The sequence below is a fragment of the Ranitomeya imitator genome, chromosome 5 (genome assembly GCF_032444005.1).
Source record: "Ranitomeya imitator isolate aRanImi1 chromosome 5, aRanImi1.pri, whole genome shotgun sequence".
NCBI lineage: Eukaryota > Metazoa > Chordata > Amphibia > Anura > Dendrobatidae > Ranitomeya > Ranitomeya imitator.
The window spans coordinates 145,304,746-145,317,761 of NC_091286.1; the positions used below are offsets into that span (position 1 = coordinate 145,304,746).

General features: G+C 41.6%; 1 protein-coding gene across 1 annotated transcript in view; it reads right to left on the reverse strand.

Annotated features, from left to right (window-relative positions):
• IGF2R (insulin like growth factor 2 receptor) overlaps positions 1 to 13,016 on the reverse strand; it is a 249,543-nt gene that overhangs the window by 122,369 nt on the left and 114,158 nt on the right. Inside the window, exons 8-11 of the mRNA XM_069769196.1 lie at positions 10,802 to 10,964; positions 6,488 to 6,656; positions 3,924 to 4,027; positions 2,026 to 2,187 (exon numbers count right to left, since the gene is read on the reverse strand). Coding sequence (XP_069625297.1) covers positions 2,026 to 2,187; positions 3,924 to 4,027; positions 6,488 to 6,656; positions 10,802 to 10,964 — 598 coding nt within the window. The remainder of the gene's footprint in view (positions 1 to 2,025; positions 2,188 to 3,923; positions 4,028 to 6,487; positions 6,657 to 10,801; positions 10,965 to 13,016) is intronic.

The window sequence follows — 13,016 nt, forward strand, 5'->3', positions numbered from 1 at the left end:
TTTAAAAGAGGGAAAAAAAAACGTGCACGGGCTCAAGTGTTATTTTCATAACCAGCAGAGGGAAAGCCGATGGCTGAGCGCTGATGTTAATATTCTTGTAAAGAGCCAAAAAGAGCAAAGTGCAAAGAGCCATAAAGTTCCCAGGCTATTAATATCAGCTCACAGCTGTCGGCTTAGACTTTATTGGCTAATTTACAGGAGGACCCCAGAAAAGAAAAAAAATTGTCATAGGGTTTCCCTATAACATCTAACCAGAAAGTTCTCACGCAGCGGCGCCGTATGAGAGAGCATGGTAGCTGATCAGCTGATTAACTCCGGTGAACTCTCTCACGGCAGCTCAGTTATACACTGACAGAAGGTAATTGCTCCCGCATGTATCGCTGGTGGCCGTGTAGAGAAGTCATTACAGGAGATGTGACCGTTCTACATGTGAGATTGCTGTGGGACACTCGGGATTACATGGTCTACAGAGGACAGGTGAGTATATGGTGGTTTATTACTTTAAATTTTTTCTAGGACACGAGGGCATCAGGGATTTGGTGTTAGGTACGTAAAATAGGTTTTTTATTTTATTTGGATATGCATGTAATTATTTTAGGCTGATGGGAGTAGTAGTCTTATAAGCCCACACCTGTTGACCTGCCCGTAAGTGTTTTACCGCGGGTCAAAGCTGCGGGGTCACACTGCCATCTGACAGCATGATCCCGCAGCACTCTGACCGACGATCTTACCAGCGGTAGCGTTACCGCCAAAAAGAACAACGCCACCAGTGTTTCACATGCTGTCACACAGATGACAGGGTGGGAAAACACCATAGGAAGACGGTAAAAACGCAATCAGCAGATTTCACTGACTATATGGAAGTCAAGGTGTGGAAAATGCTACAAAACCGCACAAAGAATTCATATGCTGCAGAAAAGAAAAAAAACTGCAAATACTCAAAGTAAATTTACTGATCATGTGCACAACACTTCAGGATTGTCATTATCTTGCATAAGGTTTTTATAGCGTTTTTGGCCCATTTCCAAGCAGAAAAAATACAGCGACGCATCAAAAATGCACCATGTGCACATAGCCTAATGGATTGGCAAACTTGCTGCCAGGTAGTCCAACCACACTGCTGCCATTGATTGCCAGCTTTCTGCCTATGCACACAGAAAGCTGGCAATCATTGGTGTGGACAAGGTTATACAGAGCTCAGCATTCAGAGAACAGCAAGCCAAGCAGTAAAAGTTTTAAAATAAAACAGCAGAAACCAATAAAGTAACATCGCTGAAATCACAGTCTCTGCCAGTACATCAAGCTGCTGTCATAAGATTGCAAAAACCTGCTCACGCTAAAGATTCCCTTTAGATTTTCCCTTTTCTGCACTACCCTTTCTTCCAAGATCCATAACTTTATTATTTTAATGATAAGTCGTCATACTGCTCTGTTTTTTTTTTTGAGGATTAGGGGTGTCATTTTCACTTTATTGTTTAATGTACCAAAAAATGGGGAATAAAAATTATGCGGGATGCCTTTGTGAAACCAATTCTGCAGTTGTTGCTCAGATATAACTTGTACAGTGTGCTGTAAAAAAAAAAAAAAAAACCTGGTAACTTGATTCTGCAGATCAGTAAAAACTTGCAACAATATCAAATTTATACAGTTTGAGTTTTGGTCTTTTCCCCCACCCCTTTTTTAGATTTGTTAACTTTAATTTAATGCAATTTGTTTTTCTGCTGATTCAGTGGTTTGTTTTATTTGTTATTTTTTTTGCAGGTAAGTTGATGTTGTTATTGGTACTACTTCGATTACGAACAACAGTTTGATCCGTGGTTTTAAGAGGGGGTGGGGTAATCATTTTTTTAGGGGGAGAAGGGGTGTAACATATGGGATAAATAAGATCAACCTTTTATATTTATTTTTAAGAATGAAAAAGCCCCCGATAATGAAATATCCTTCACATTGACAGTTCGATCTGCAAATATTTTATTCTATGCATGAGCCTACAGTAATGCTACAAAACAGGTAGGATTCTCTTACCAGAAGTGCGTATCAAATTAAACAAGTTGTATTGCTTCTTCTTGGATTCCACATAGCACATGTCCTCCTTCTTTTTCAGACATGCATATTTGGTTTGCCAAGAAAAGAAATAAGTACAGTCTGCTTCACTCTCAAATTCGGGAACCCCTTTTCCAGCATTCACTTGAAAAAAGTGCACAATATATTTAGATTGCTATTAATGGAATATTTTCCGTTACATTCATTCTATCAGATAAGGAAGAAGTTATGTCAAAGACTTTGACCCTCCCTGCATGTGTACTGCAAATATGTAAACTATAAGTCCTCTTTGGTTTATAGATACAGATAGAGGGGGGAAAAAAGCAATATCACTGTGCTAGAAGGAATAGAGCACAAGAAACAAATGATGAACAATGTTGATTAAGAAAACACTTTATATATATAAAAATAAAAATCTTACAACACACGAATCACAGACGGGACAGAACATTTAAAAGCAAATAGTGTCAACATATCATGGTTGCCCACCCCCTAACACAATAAGCATATAGAGCCCTTTATTCTAATGAAATACGAGCAACAGCATTACCAAGTATTAAAAAAATATACATATGTAAGAACAATAACTGTCCCAAGCTAAACCATAGAACATAATCAATAAATACCCAGAAACGTGAGAGCTAAGGTGCAAGAGGGGGAAAAAAAGATATGCAGCAAATATACGCAATATTAATATAAAAAGGTTGGCAAGGAGGAGGTAAGCTAGATGCCCCTTATGTATCACTACCCTCTGGGGATAAGAGTCATTAAGGGTAGGGGTACATGGCGCATCTAGCCTGTGCTTGGATCGAGCAGTCCTTTTGAGCCAACAGACCCCCTGAAATGATTATTTCAGCATACTGCTGCATATTACTAGCTACAATGTACCCCCAAATGCAGACTACTCTTAATTTTTAAAACCCAACTGACTATCATAAACCTCGGCACAGGAACTCAGTTATAGTAATTCCTGCTAACTAGAATGGAGTTGCTGTGTACGTCCTTATAGACGCCATTGTGTGCTGAAATATCAGGAACCAATCGGAGGAGAGGTTACATAGTATGATGGCCCGCTCTAGCCCTATCACTCAGTATTATGTCCCCCACACGGTAGGATTTCCGCACAGTTCCACAAACAGTATGACACTGGTGGGGAGGTATACTGCACCCACAGCTTACCAAACAGTATTATCCAAACAGTCTGATGTCCCCCTGCACAGTATGATGCCCCAGTCACACCCTCACAAATGATGATGGCACCCACAGCCTGAAGGTACCGTCACATTTAGCGACGCTGCAGCAATCCAGACAACGATCCCGATCGCTGCAGCGTCGCTGTTTGGTCGCTGGAGAGCTGTCACACAGACAGCTCTCCAGCGACCAACGATGCCGGTCCCCTGGTAACCAGGGTAAACATCGGGTTACTAAGCGCAGGGCCGCGCTTAGTAACCCGATGTTTACCCTGGTTACCAGCGTAAACGTAAAAAAAAACAGTACATACTTACCTTCCGGTGTCTGTCCCCAGCGCTGTGCTTCTCTGCACTGACTGTGAGCGCCAGCTGGAAAGCACAGCAGTGATGTCACCGCTGTGCTCTGCTTTCCGGCTGGCCGGCGCTCACAGTGCAGAGAAGCACAGCGCCGGAGGACAGACAGCGGAATGTAAGTATGTAGTGTTTTTTTTTTTTTTTTTTACGTTTATGCTGGTAACCAGGGTAAACATCGGGTTACTAAGCGTGGCCCTGCGCTTAGTAACCAGATGTTTACCCTGGTTACCAGTGAAGACATCGCTGAATCGGCGTCACACACTACAGTTTGCTCAGGTCTGCTCTATAGCCCATTTATCATTCTACAAAGAACAAGGCAACGTCCGGTTCTCTTACCTGCAGTCTCATTACATATAAAATTAATAACAGTCATACGCTGGAAACCAGAGCTGCAAATTTCTCCACCCGGGTATGTCAATGTTATGTCACCATCAGAATATCTGTAGAAAAAAAAATGGCTAAGAAAGAAATCCAATAAACAAACAATGAACACACATAATAATACAAATACTAATCAAAACGTCAATGATGTTTCCAACGCAAGCTGATCTGTCCCCAGATTTGACAACATACAGAATACATTATTAACTAGATCTTCTAGACCTAAAGAATCAAGTGTAATTAGTTTGAAAATCCATGTCAGAAAAGATAAATAGCCCTGAAAATTCTAAGAATTTTAAGGAGTTCAACCAGAAAAAGTGTAAACTCATGAGTCCAAGTGTATTCAATGTCCACCTACCCAGCCTGGCTCACAACTGCAGCTTGTACTGAGCAGGGTGAGATCCCAGCAGCATGGAGAATGGATACTTGTCAATAAGGTTATGTGTGTTGAGATAGAAAATCAACTTTTTAAAAGGATTAACATTCCGACATGGATTTTTAAAGTAAAGCAGTCTCATGACGTCTAACAAATCTATTTAACAATGTATGCCACTTGTATAAAGCAAATCTGTTAATAGATTAAAAAAATTATATTACTACATTTCAAGCAAGAAATTTTAGATAGATTGGGGTTGCTGTGTGCTAAAGTGACAACAAATAAAACTTGCATTGCTCACAAAAACTCTTGTTCCTAGGTGTTCACATGGCAACTTGAAAGGCACAATTTATCTGACAAGGAACTGAAACGGAGACTATAGAAACTGGCAGTATCCATGTACTTGGGCCTCATTCAGACGTGCATTTTTCATGTACGTGTTATATCTGGTGTTAACATCGACTGAACACTTAATTATAATATATGGAGCTGTTCTCATGTAACTGAGATATGTCCAGTTTACGGGTCCATGCAAATCACAGACAGAACATGGATGGCATATCAGTGTGCAGTCTGTGATTAACATTGAATGAATAGGAGAATCTATGCAATTTATTTATCCATCCATATGTGAAAATCACTGATGAAACACTGATGGTAAAACCAGACACTGATGAAACAATGATGAAAAAGTTAAATGCTTTTTTGTGTATATGAAAAATCACTGAAGTCTGAATGAGGCCTTTAAGTGACTGTCACCCCCAATATGTAAATTAAACTACTTAGAAATTTATATAAGGAACTTAGCCCCTATAAATATTGTACCAGCAAAAAGCATTTAATGGCAGATAAATCAACTTATGGCATATGCAGATAAGGGAACTCAGGTTTTCCCTTTGAGTGACCAAGGGCTCAGTGCACCGATATGCCCTCCAACCAACCAAATCAAGCACTTTCTTTGATTAATAGAGCTCGTTAGCTCAGAGGAAGAGCTGCCTGAACTTAATCTGTGTTCCTGAATATGTGAACAGACACTGGAAGAAACCATAAGCACACAATATCAATCTGGGTACGAGCGTGAGCTGATCCTTAGCTCACAACACTTCAAGTTCCACCTGAACGAGCAGCGGTCGCAGGAAGGAACTGTGTGTTCACTGTATGAGTCCTACTGGAGAATTTGCATTTTGGTGGACTCTTTAAAGGAGTTCTCACGAACAAAGTTCATTTTAAATTATTAAATCTTGGAATGATAATTCCTGTGCTGAGATAATCTTATACATGTAGTAGAGCAGAAGAAAATATGCGGCACTCACCCCAAATTGGCTGCGAAACGGCCGTCGTCCGAGCTCCTATACCGCACCCTCGTACATACCTGATGTCCTGACGGATGTAATTTATATTTTTTCTCCAATAAAGACCACAATCTTCACAGCCAATTTGGGGTGAGTGCCGCATATTTTCTTCTGCTCTACTACATATGGATTGCTTGTTGGACATTTGTGCAGAGCACCGGTTCCCTCGGTGATTGTGGCGCCTGAATACACAGCCGTCTATCCATAAGTCCTGTTTTTTGGATGCGCTCCACCCTAGTGCCGTTCTACTTCATATTTGTATAACCTTATACATGTGTCCCTGCTGTGTGCTGTGTAATGGCCGTGTCTGACCGTACAGGAACATGGTCTGATCATATCACAGCTCCTGGGCAGGGGAGGAAGCAAAAGACTATACAGACAGGATATACTGGGATCAAAGCTGATTCTATTTGTGAGCCAAAACATTTCCCTGCCTGTTTTTAAGCAATCTTTTGCCTCAAAGAAAGAATCAGCTGTGATCCTGTGCTGTCCTGTCTGTATACTCTTCCCTGCCCAGGAGCTGTGATATGATCAGACCATGTTCCTGTACGGTCAGACACAGCCATTACACAGCAGGGGCACATGTATAAGATTAAGTACCATGGATATGCGGCAGTGGGGTCTGGTTCACAACCAATTTGCAGGAAATGTCAGATAATACCAATCTTTATAAAATTAAAAAAAAAAAGATATTTTTCAAGTTATAAGCCATCTAATATGTTCAGGTGAACCGGTCAATCATAGTAATAGAATATGATCTTAGTAGATGGTAACATGTATATCTAACATACCGGAGAGTCTGGTTTTGATAGGAACCGGCAGACTTAGAAAGGGTACTTGACATTTTCTGTTGGCAAGCAGAAACTGTGTCACCTGCACATCCACCTTCTGATATCTTACCACACACATTGAGGTAATAAGTATATTCACTTTTTGGGTCTTGTGTACGGTAAGGGCTCCCTACAAGAAAAGCAAATTGTAATTATAATTATCATTTCAATAAAATCTTTTGAAAATGAATGAGTCCAAGAGGAGAAAGAAGACTTCTATGATAACATATGTTACACAGTTGCTCGTTATTCCTTGAAATACTGATTTATGAAATAAAAGAATAAAACAGTTACTCTTTACCCCACACCGACATATGATGTACAGTTAAAAGGAAGGTGCCATCAAAAAATTTATTTTCCAGCGATTGAAAAAATGTAAAGAATTAATGTTTAAATTTTCTTAGAAAATATTATCATTTGTTTATAATTTAGTAAAATATGAAAAATAATTTGAAAAGGTTTGGCATTTCCACTTTTAAACACTAGGGGGAGCAGCTACTGAAATTTGACAAAAACCTAGTGTACAACTAGCTCACATTACTGCACTGCAGTAATTATGGGCGGAGTCTGCTGACGTGTGTGTGATGTCTCCTCTCCTCCCCTTCTGGGTGTTTGCTAAGGGATAAGAGAGGATGATATTCAGGAACATAGTGAGAATCCATTTTGTTGGTGACTGCAAAGTTATACTGACAAGCAGGGCCAGACTGGGACTCAAATTCAGCCCTGGCATTTGAAGCTACACAGGCCCACTTGTCACATGGTGACTGTATAATATCTTTGTACACTTGTAGGTTACAAGAAGTGAGGGGAGTGTAACACGACTATACAACATATAGTCACAGCTGTATCCAGCACTCACGGCCGCCATCAGGGCATTACTGCCCTGACTGGCGTATGGGGCCCGGTGGGCAGAGGGGGCCCTCATCGGTTCGGCATCCCAGGTTCAGTGTCCTCTGTTGCCGTGTGGGCCCATCCGGGCCCGTAAGGCAACAGTTAAAGCCGCCAGCCAATCAGAGGCTGGCAGCTGACGTCAGCGCGCACGTTGCCGGCGTATGACGTCATCGTCATTCACCGGCGAGTCTGCGCTGAAATGCCCGGGATGGATGTTGGTGCTGGACAGCGGCCAGGTAAGGTGTTTCTTTTTATCTTTTTTTTTTTTACTGAATGCGGCAAGCCCGGGTCATGATAAAGACAGGAGGGCAAGATGGGGGGACACAGGGGAAGGAAAGAAAAGAACACAAAGGGCAGGAATGAAATCAGGGGGGCAAGAATGAAAAACACGGGGCAGGAATGAAAACACTGGGGGCAAGAATGTTAACATTGGGGGCAGGAATGGAAACACCACAGGGGGGACAGGAATGAAAACACCACAGGGGGGCAGGAATGAAAACACCACAGGGCAGAAATGAAAAACACGGGGCAGGAATTAAATCGGGGGGGGGGGGGGGGGTTATGGGCAGGAATGAAAACACTGGGGGCAGGAATGGAAACACCACAGGGGGGCAGGAATGAAAACACCACAGGGGGGCATTATACTATATGGAGTCCTATGGGGAGTGCATTATACTATATGGAGGCTTATAGGGAGTGCATTATATTATATGGAGACCTATGGGGAGTGCATTATACTATAGGATGATCTGGTGCATTATACTATATGTAGGCCATCTGGTTGGCCATCATACAGTGTGGAGATTACAGTGAAGGGGCCATCATACAGTGTTGGAGTCATCAAACAGTTTGAGGCCTACTAAGGGGTCAGTATACTGTGTGGAAGGTACCATACAGTGAAGGGGCATTACACTGTATAGGGGAGCTGTACAGGGGGGCAGACTCAGGATATTATTAAATGTACAGTGGGCACTTCATGTTATAGGGGATCTCTGGTTACTGTGACTATCAAAGGGGCACACATGGCAATATTACTTTCTAGTGAGCAAAATGTGGGCACTGTTTTCTAGGGCACTTGCACCCGGCATTACTATATTATAGAGGGTTGCTTAAGAATTTAGAAGGCACAGAGAACGGCACAGCAGGTGCAGTAATAGGGACAAATACGGCAGCAGCGGCTCAGTATTGGGGTATCAGGTGTAGTAATAGGGACACATACGGCAGCAGTGGCTCAGTATTGGGGTATCAGGTGTAGTAATAGGGACAAATACGGCAGCAGCGGCTCAGTATTGGAGTATCAGGTGTAGTAATAGGGACACATACGGCAGCAGCGGCTCAGTATTGGGGTATCAGGTGCAGTAATAGGGTCACATACAGCAGCAGTGGCTCAGTATTGGGGTATCAGGTGTAGTAATAGGGACACATACGGCAGCAGTGGCTCAGTATTGGGGTATCAGCAGGATGAGGAGTTTGTGCAGGTTGGGAATAGATGGTGATGGGGGTGGAATATGAGAAGTGAAATGTGTCTTTGTTGTATTCTCTGCAGACGAGTCCTGGCTGGAAGAAGTTGTCATGTCGGTCTGTGCCAGATGGAAAAAAAGGGAAAAGTGAACGATTCCATCAGAGAACATCAGCGGTAAGTCATTATCTGTAACTGTGCTGTTATCTCTTACATATTTTGTAGGACTGATATTTACTACTGACCATATGGCGGTGATATCGGTGTTGTTCTTTGTATAGAGATTATTTTCAGCAACAGCGCGGTCATCTGTTGAGTTTCTCCTCCACTATTAGGGCGCGTCACCCAGTTGTAATCAATGTTACCTGGTTAGGGGCCCACTCAGAAGCTTCGCCACCCATAGAACCAAAACACTAGCTTTGCCTCTGCTGTCAGTGCTTCCTAAACTGTATACACAGTGCTTGTTCGCTGCTATAAAGTAATCAGGAGGGCAAAGATGGTAATAAACCTTGTCTATGAGAATTCGGACTCCTAACAGTCGGTTTCCGGCCTCCACAGCAGCACTATTATGTGTGGTTGCAATACTATGCAATGACATTTTAGAAAATGAAGAGAATATATATTGTAGACATGGTCGTTTATAGTCTATGGGAGGTCCAGAAACTATTTTTTGTGTATGGCAACAAACCAAGTATGGTCGTGGAGTGCATTTAACCCCTTAGTGACCGAGCCAAATTTTTTAAATCTGACCAGTGTCACTTTATGTGGTAATAACTCTGCAACGCTTCAACAAATCCCAGTGATTTTGAGATTGTTTTTTCGTGACACATTTTACTTTATGATAATGGTAAATTTTGTTCAACATTTTTTCTGTTTATTTATAAAAAATATCAAAAATTTGAGAAAAATGTTAAAAAATTAGCAATTTTCTAAATTTGAATGATTATCCCTTTAATCCAGATAGTCATACAACAGCAAACCATTAATAAATAACATTTCCCACATGTCGGCTTTACATCAGCACCATTTGTAAAATGTTATTTCATTTTGTTAGCATTTTAGGAGGTTTAAAAATGTAGCAGCAATTTTTCATTTTTTCAAAGAAATTTACAAAATTTATTTTTTTAGGGACTTATCCATGTTTGAAGTGACTTTAGGGGTCCCATATATTGGGAAACCCACAAACGTGATACCATTTTAAAAACAGCACCCCCTGACATATTGAAAACTGCTGTCAGGTAGTTTATTAACGCTTCAGGTGCTTTACAGGAATTAATGCAAAGTGGTATGACAGAAATGAAAATGTGTATTTTTACCACCTAAATGTTGCTAACTTCTAAACAGATTACTGCAGCCGTCAGACTCTAAGGCCGCTGTTTGGTCATGAATTGCCATGGCAAACATCAGGACAACAAAATCATGATCTGAGGGCACCAATTGTGACAAAGAAGAAGCCCCCACACTCTGTTAACCATTTATAATGATGTAGTCACTATTGACAGCAGCATCTAAGGGGTTAAACAGATTTAGATGGTGCAAATACTGATCGTGGCTGATACAGCAAGTTGTCAGCTATAGTGTACAACCGACAGATGCTGGATTGTCATCTGTATGGGGAGGCTATTCTCTTATATCTCAGGTCAGTTAAAAGACGTATTGACGGTCATTAAGGGGTTAAACAGACTTGGGCATTATTGCAGAGCACATTCCTGCAGACTCAGACATTTATAGTTATGGGAGGTCCAGAAACTTATTTGTGTATGTCAAGAAACCAAGTAAGGTCTTTAGTGCATTTAAACAGTTTTTAACAGAACTTAAACTCTGTTGGGAGTTTTAAAGAAGACCAAATTAATCATGTATTTAATTCAATCAACTGAACACTTTCTATTAAAAAAAAAAAAAGATGAGCTAAAATGAAGTTTTACCTGATTTTTCTGTAAGTGGGGACAAGTCAACTGAAATTCCCCTTTCTTTGTTGATGAGTGTACAATTGTCACTTTCCAAGTATTCTGTGTGACAAGCATTCTCTGTAACCCATTCTACCTCATAGCGACAATTGCTGCTTGCAGTAAGTTTAGGGTCCGTAACCTACAATAAAATTAGATTCTTTTGTACAAGTTTTATAACACACAACCAAACTTTTCTTGTTATAGACAGCAGGTACAACAGTTAAATAAGAATATTTATAAACACAAATTCCTATATGGATCACCCTTTCCTGCCAATTCTGTCTTCAACTTATTGACCAGGACAAAATTTCAAAATCTGACTTGTGCCACTTTTATGTGGAAATAACTCTGCAACGATTTCACATGTCTCAGCGATTCTGCGGGTATGGCATACCGTCCAGAGCAACAGACCACGCCACAGCTATGGGACTTGCAAGTCTAGGTTGGCAAGATAAGCATATCCAGGGCATGGATACTGTTGAATAGACTGGTGGATCAGGGAGCCTATGAGTCAAACTCCGTGCACTGCAGGTGCAAAGATGTCTGTACATTGCGGCCACTACGATGAAGCCTCAGAATGCACACTGCACAGATCAGAGCAGCGCCGAGGGAATGGGGTGAGGAAAGTAAAGTTTTATTTTTATGTCAATAATTGTGGGGGTCATCATACTGAACGTGGGGCTGATGAGAGCCAAAATACGGAGTTGCAAATTAATTTTAGTTTGAAGGACAAGGTGACCCTGACAAAGGTCGTTCACCTTCAAAACGTGTTGGTTACCCCTTTTTGGTCCTAACGCCGCTCCGTAGCTTTGTGACGTCACACCCGAGCACAAGCGAGCAGATACTGGCAGCCATTTTTTCAGCTGTATCCAGGGACACCTTCGGCCGGAGCTCCTTCAGAACTGCACAGCTGAAGTGCTCTCCGCTCCCTCTCCCTTACAAGAGGCAACTCAGGCTTAACCTCCTGCACCTTTACTACCGCTTAACCGGATGCAGCAACAGGGATCTCGCTACATGGACGAATTTTCACTGCACATAGGGTAAGTGCTAAACATTGCATACACCTGTGCAGCCTACAGTAAGGGATCGCCTCTTATTATTTTTATTATTGTGAGTTATATGTTACTCATGGGGCATCAGTGCCTATATCCTTAAAAGGATTATCCAGCTGTATTGCTGAAGTCCACCCACAGATTAAGTGGTTTACCTTTGATCTGGTTACCTAGCTAATTCACCCCCAAGCGCGGTATCTTATACTGTGGTATTGATTCTTTATTCTTAATCAGGATTGGCACATATTCTGTTCTAGATTCCAGCAGCTGAGGGGTATCTCTTTTTGCACTAGCCCCTCCTTTGGGGCATTCATCCTACCCAGTGGTGAGCAACAGTGAGATTGATCTCTTCACATTACAAAACTTCTTTAATTTTTTCCCGTCTGTGCAAGGTATAAGGCAAATAAGTATGACCTCACATAGCGGAGAGACCTGTCAGGCATGGGTGAGGAGAAGCTGCCAGGGACCTGCTTCAACCAGCTTTTCAAAGTGTAATTTTCTCTGAAACGCTGCAGTGTTTCAAAATAAAATATTCAGGGCTGCAATATTGCAGCCATCATTTGATTCATACTGCCCGTGATTTGGTTACAATGAAGCTTTTACTTTCAACTTCCATCTGCTTGGATCAATAAGAAAACTTATCACCAGACTTCTTTTAAAAACAATGGTTAATGTGTAAAGGCACATTTACACGGGCCAACGATGGATTAGTCCAATCTCTAGTTATGATACCCACTCAGATCTTTTAACTATATTTTCTTTGAAACGTCAGAACGTTTCAGAGAAAAATATGTCGTACAGCCATTCTAAGGCTAGGGTCACATTGCGTTATGTGACCGCGTTTAACATACTACGTTACACCGCGGCATAACGCGGTGTAACGTACTCCGTTAACGCCGCCATAGCCTGTAATGGCGAACGCATCGCTAGCGCACGCCCAAATTGGCGTATATTTCCAAACTAATCTTTCAATATCTTCCCTCACGTAATCTCTGGTCCTCCCAAGCCCTACTCTCCTCCACGCTTATTCTCTCCTCACCCAATCGCCTCCAAGACTTCTCCCAAATATCCCCCATCCTCTGGAATTCTGTGCCCCAACACGTCTGGTTATCCACAACATTTGGATCCTTCAAAAGAAA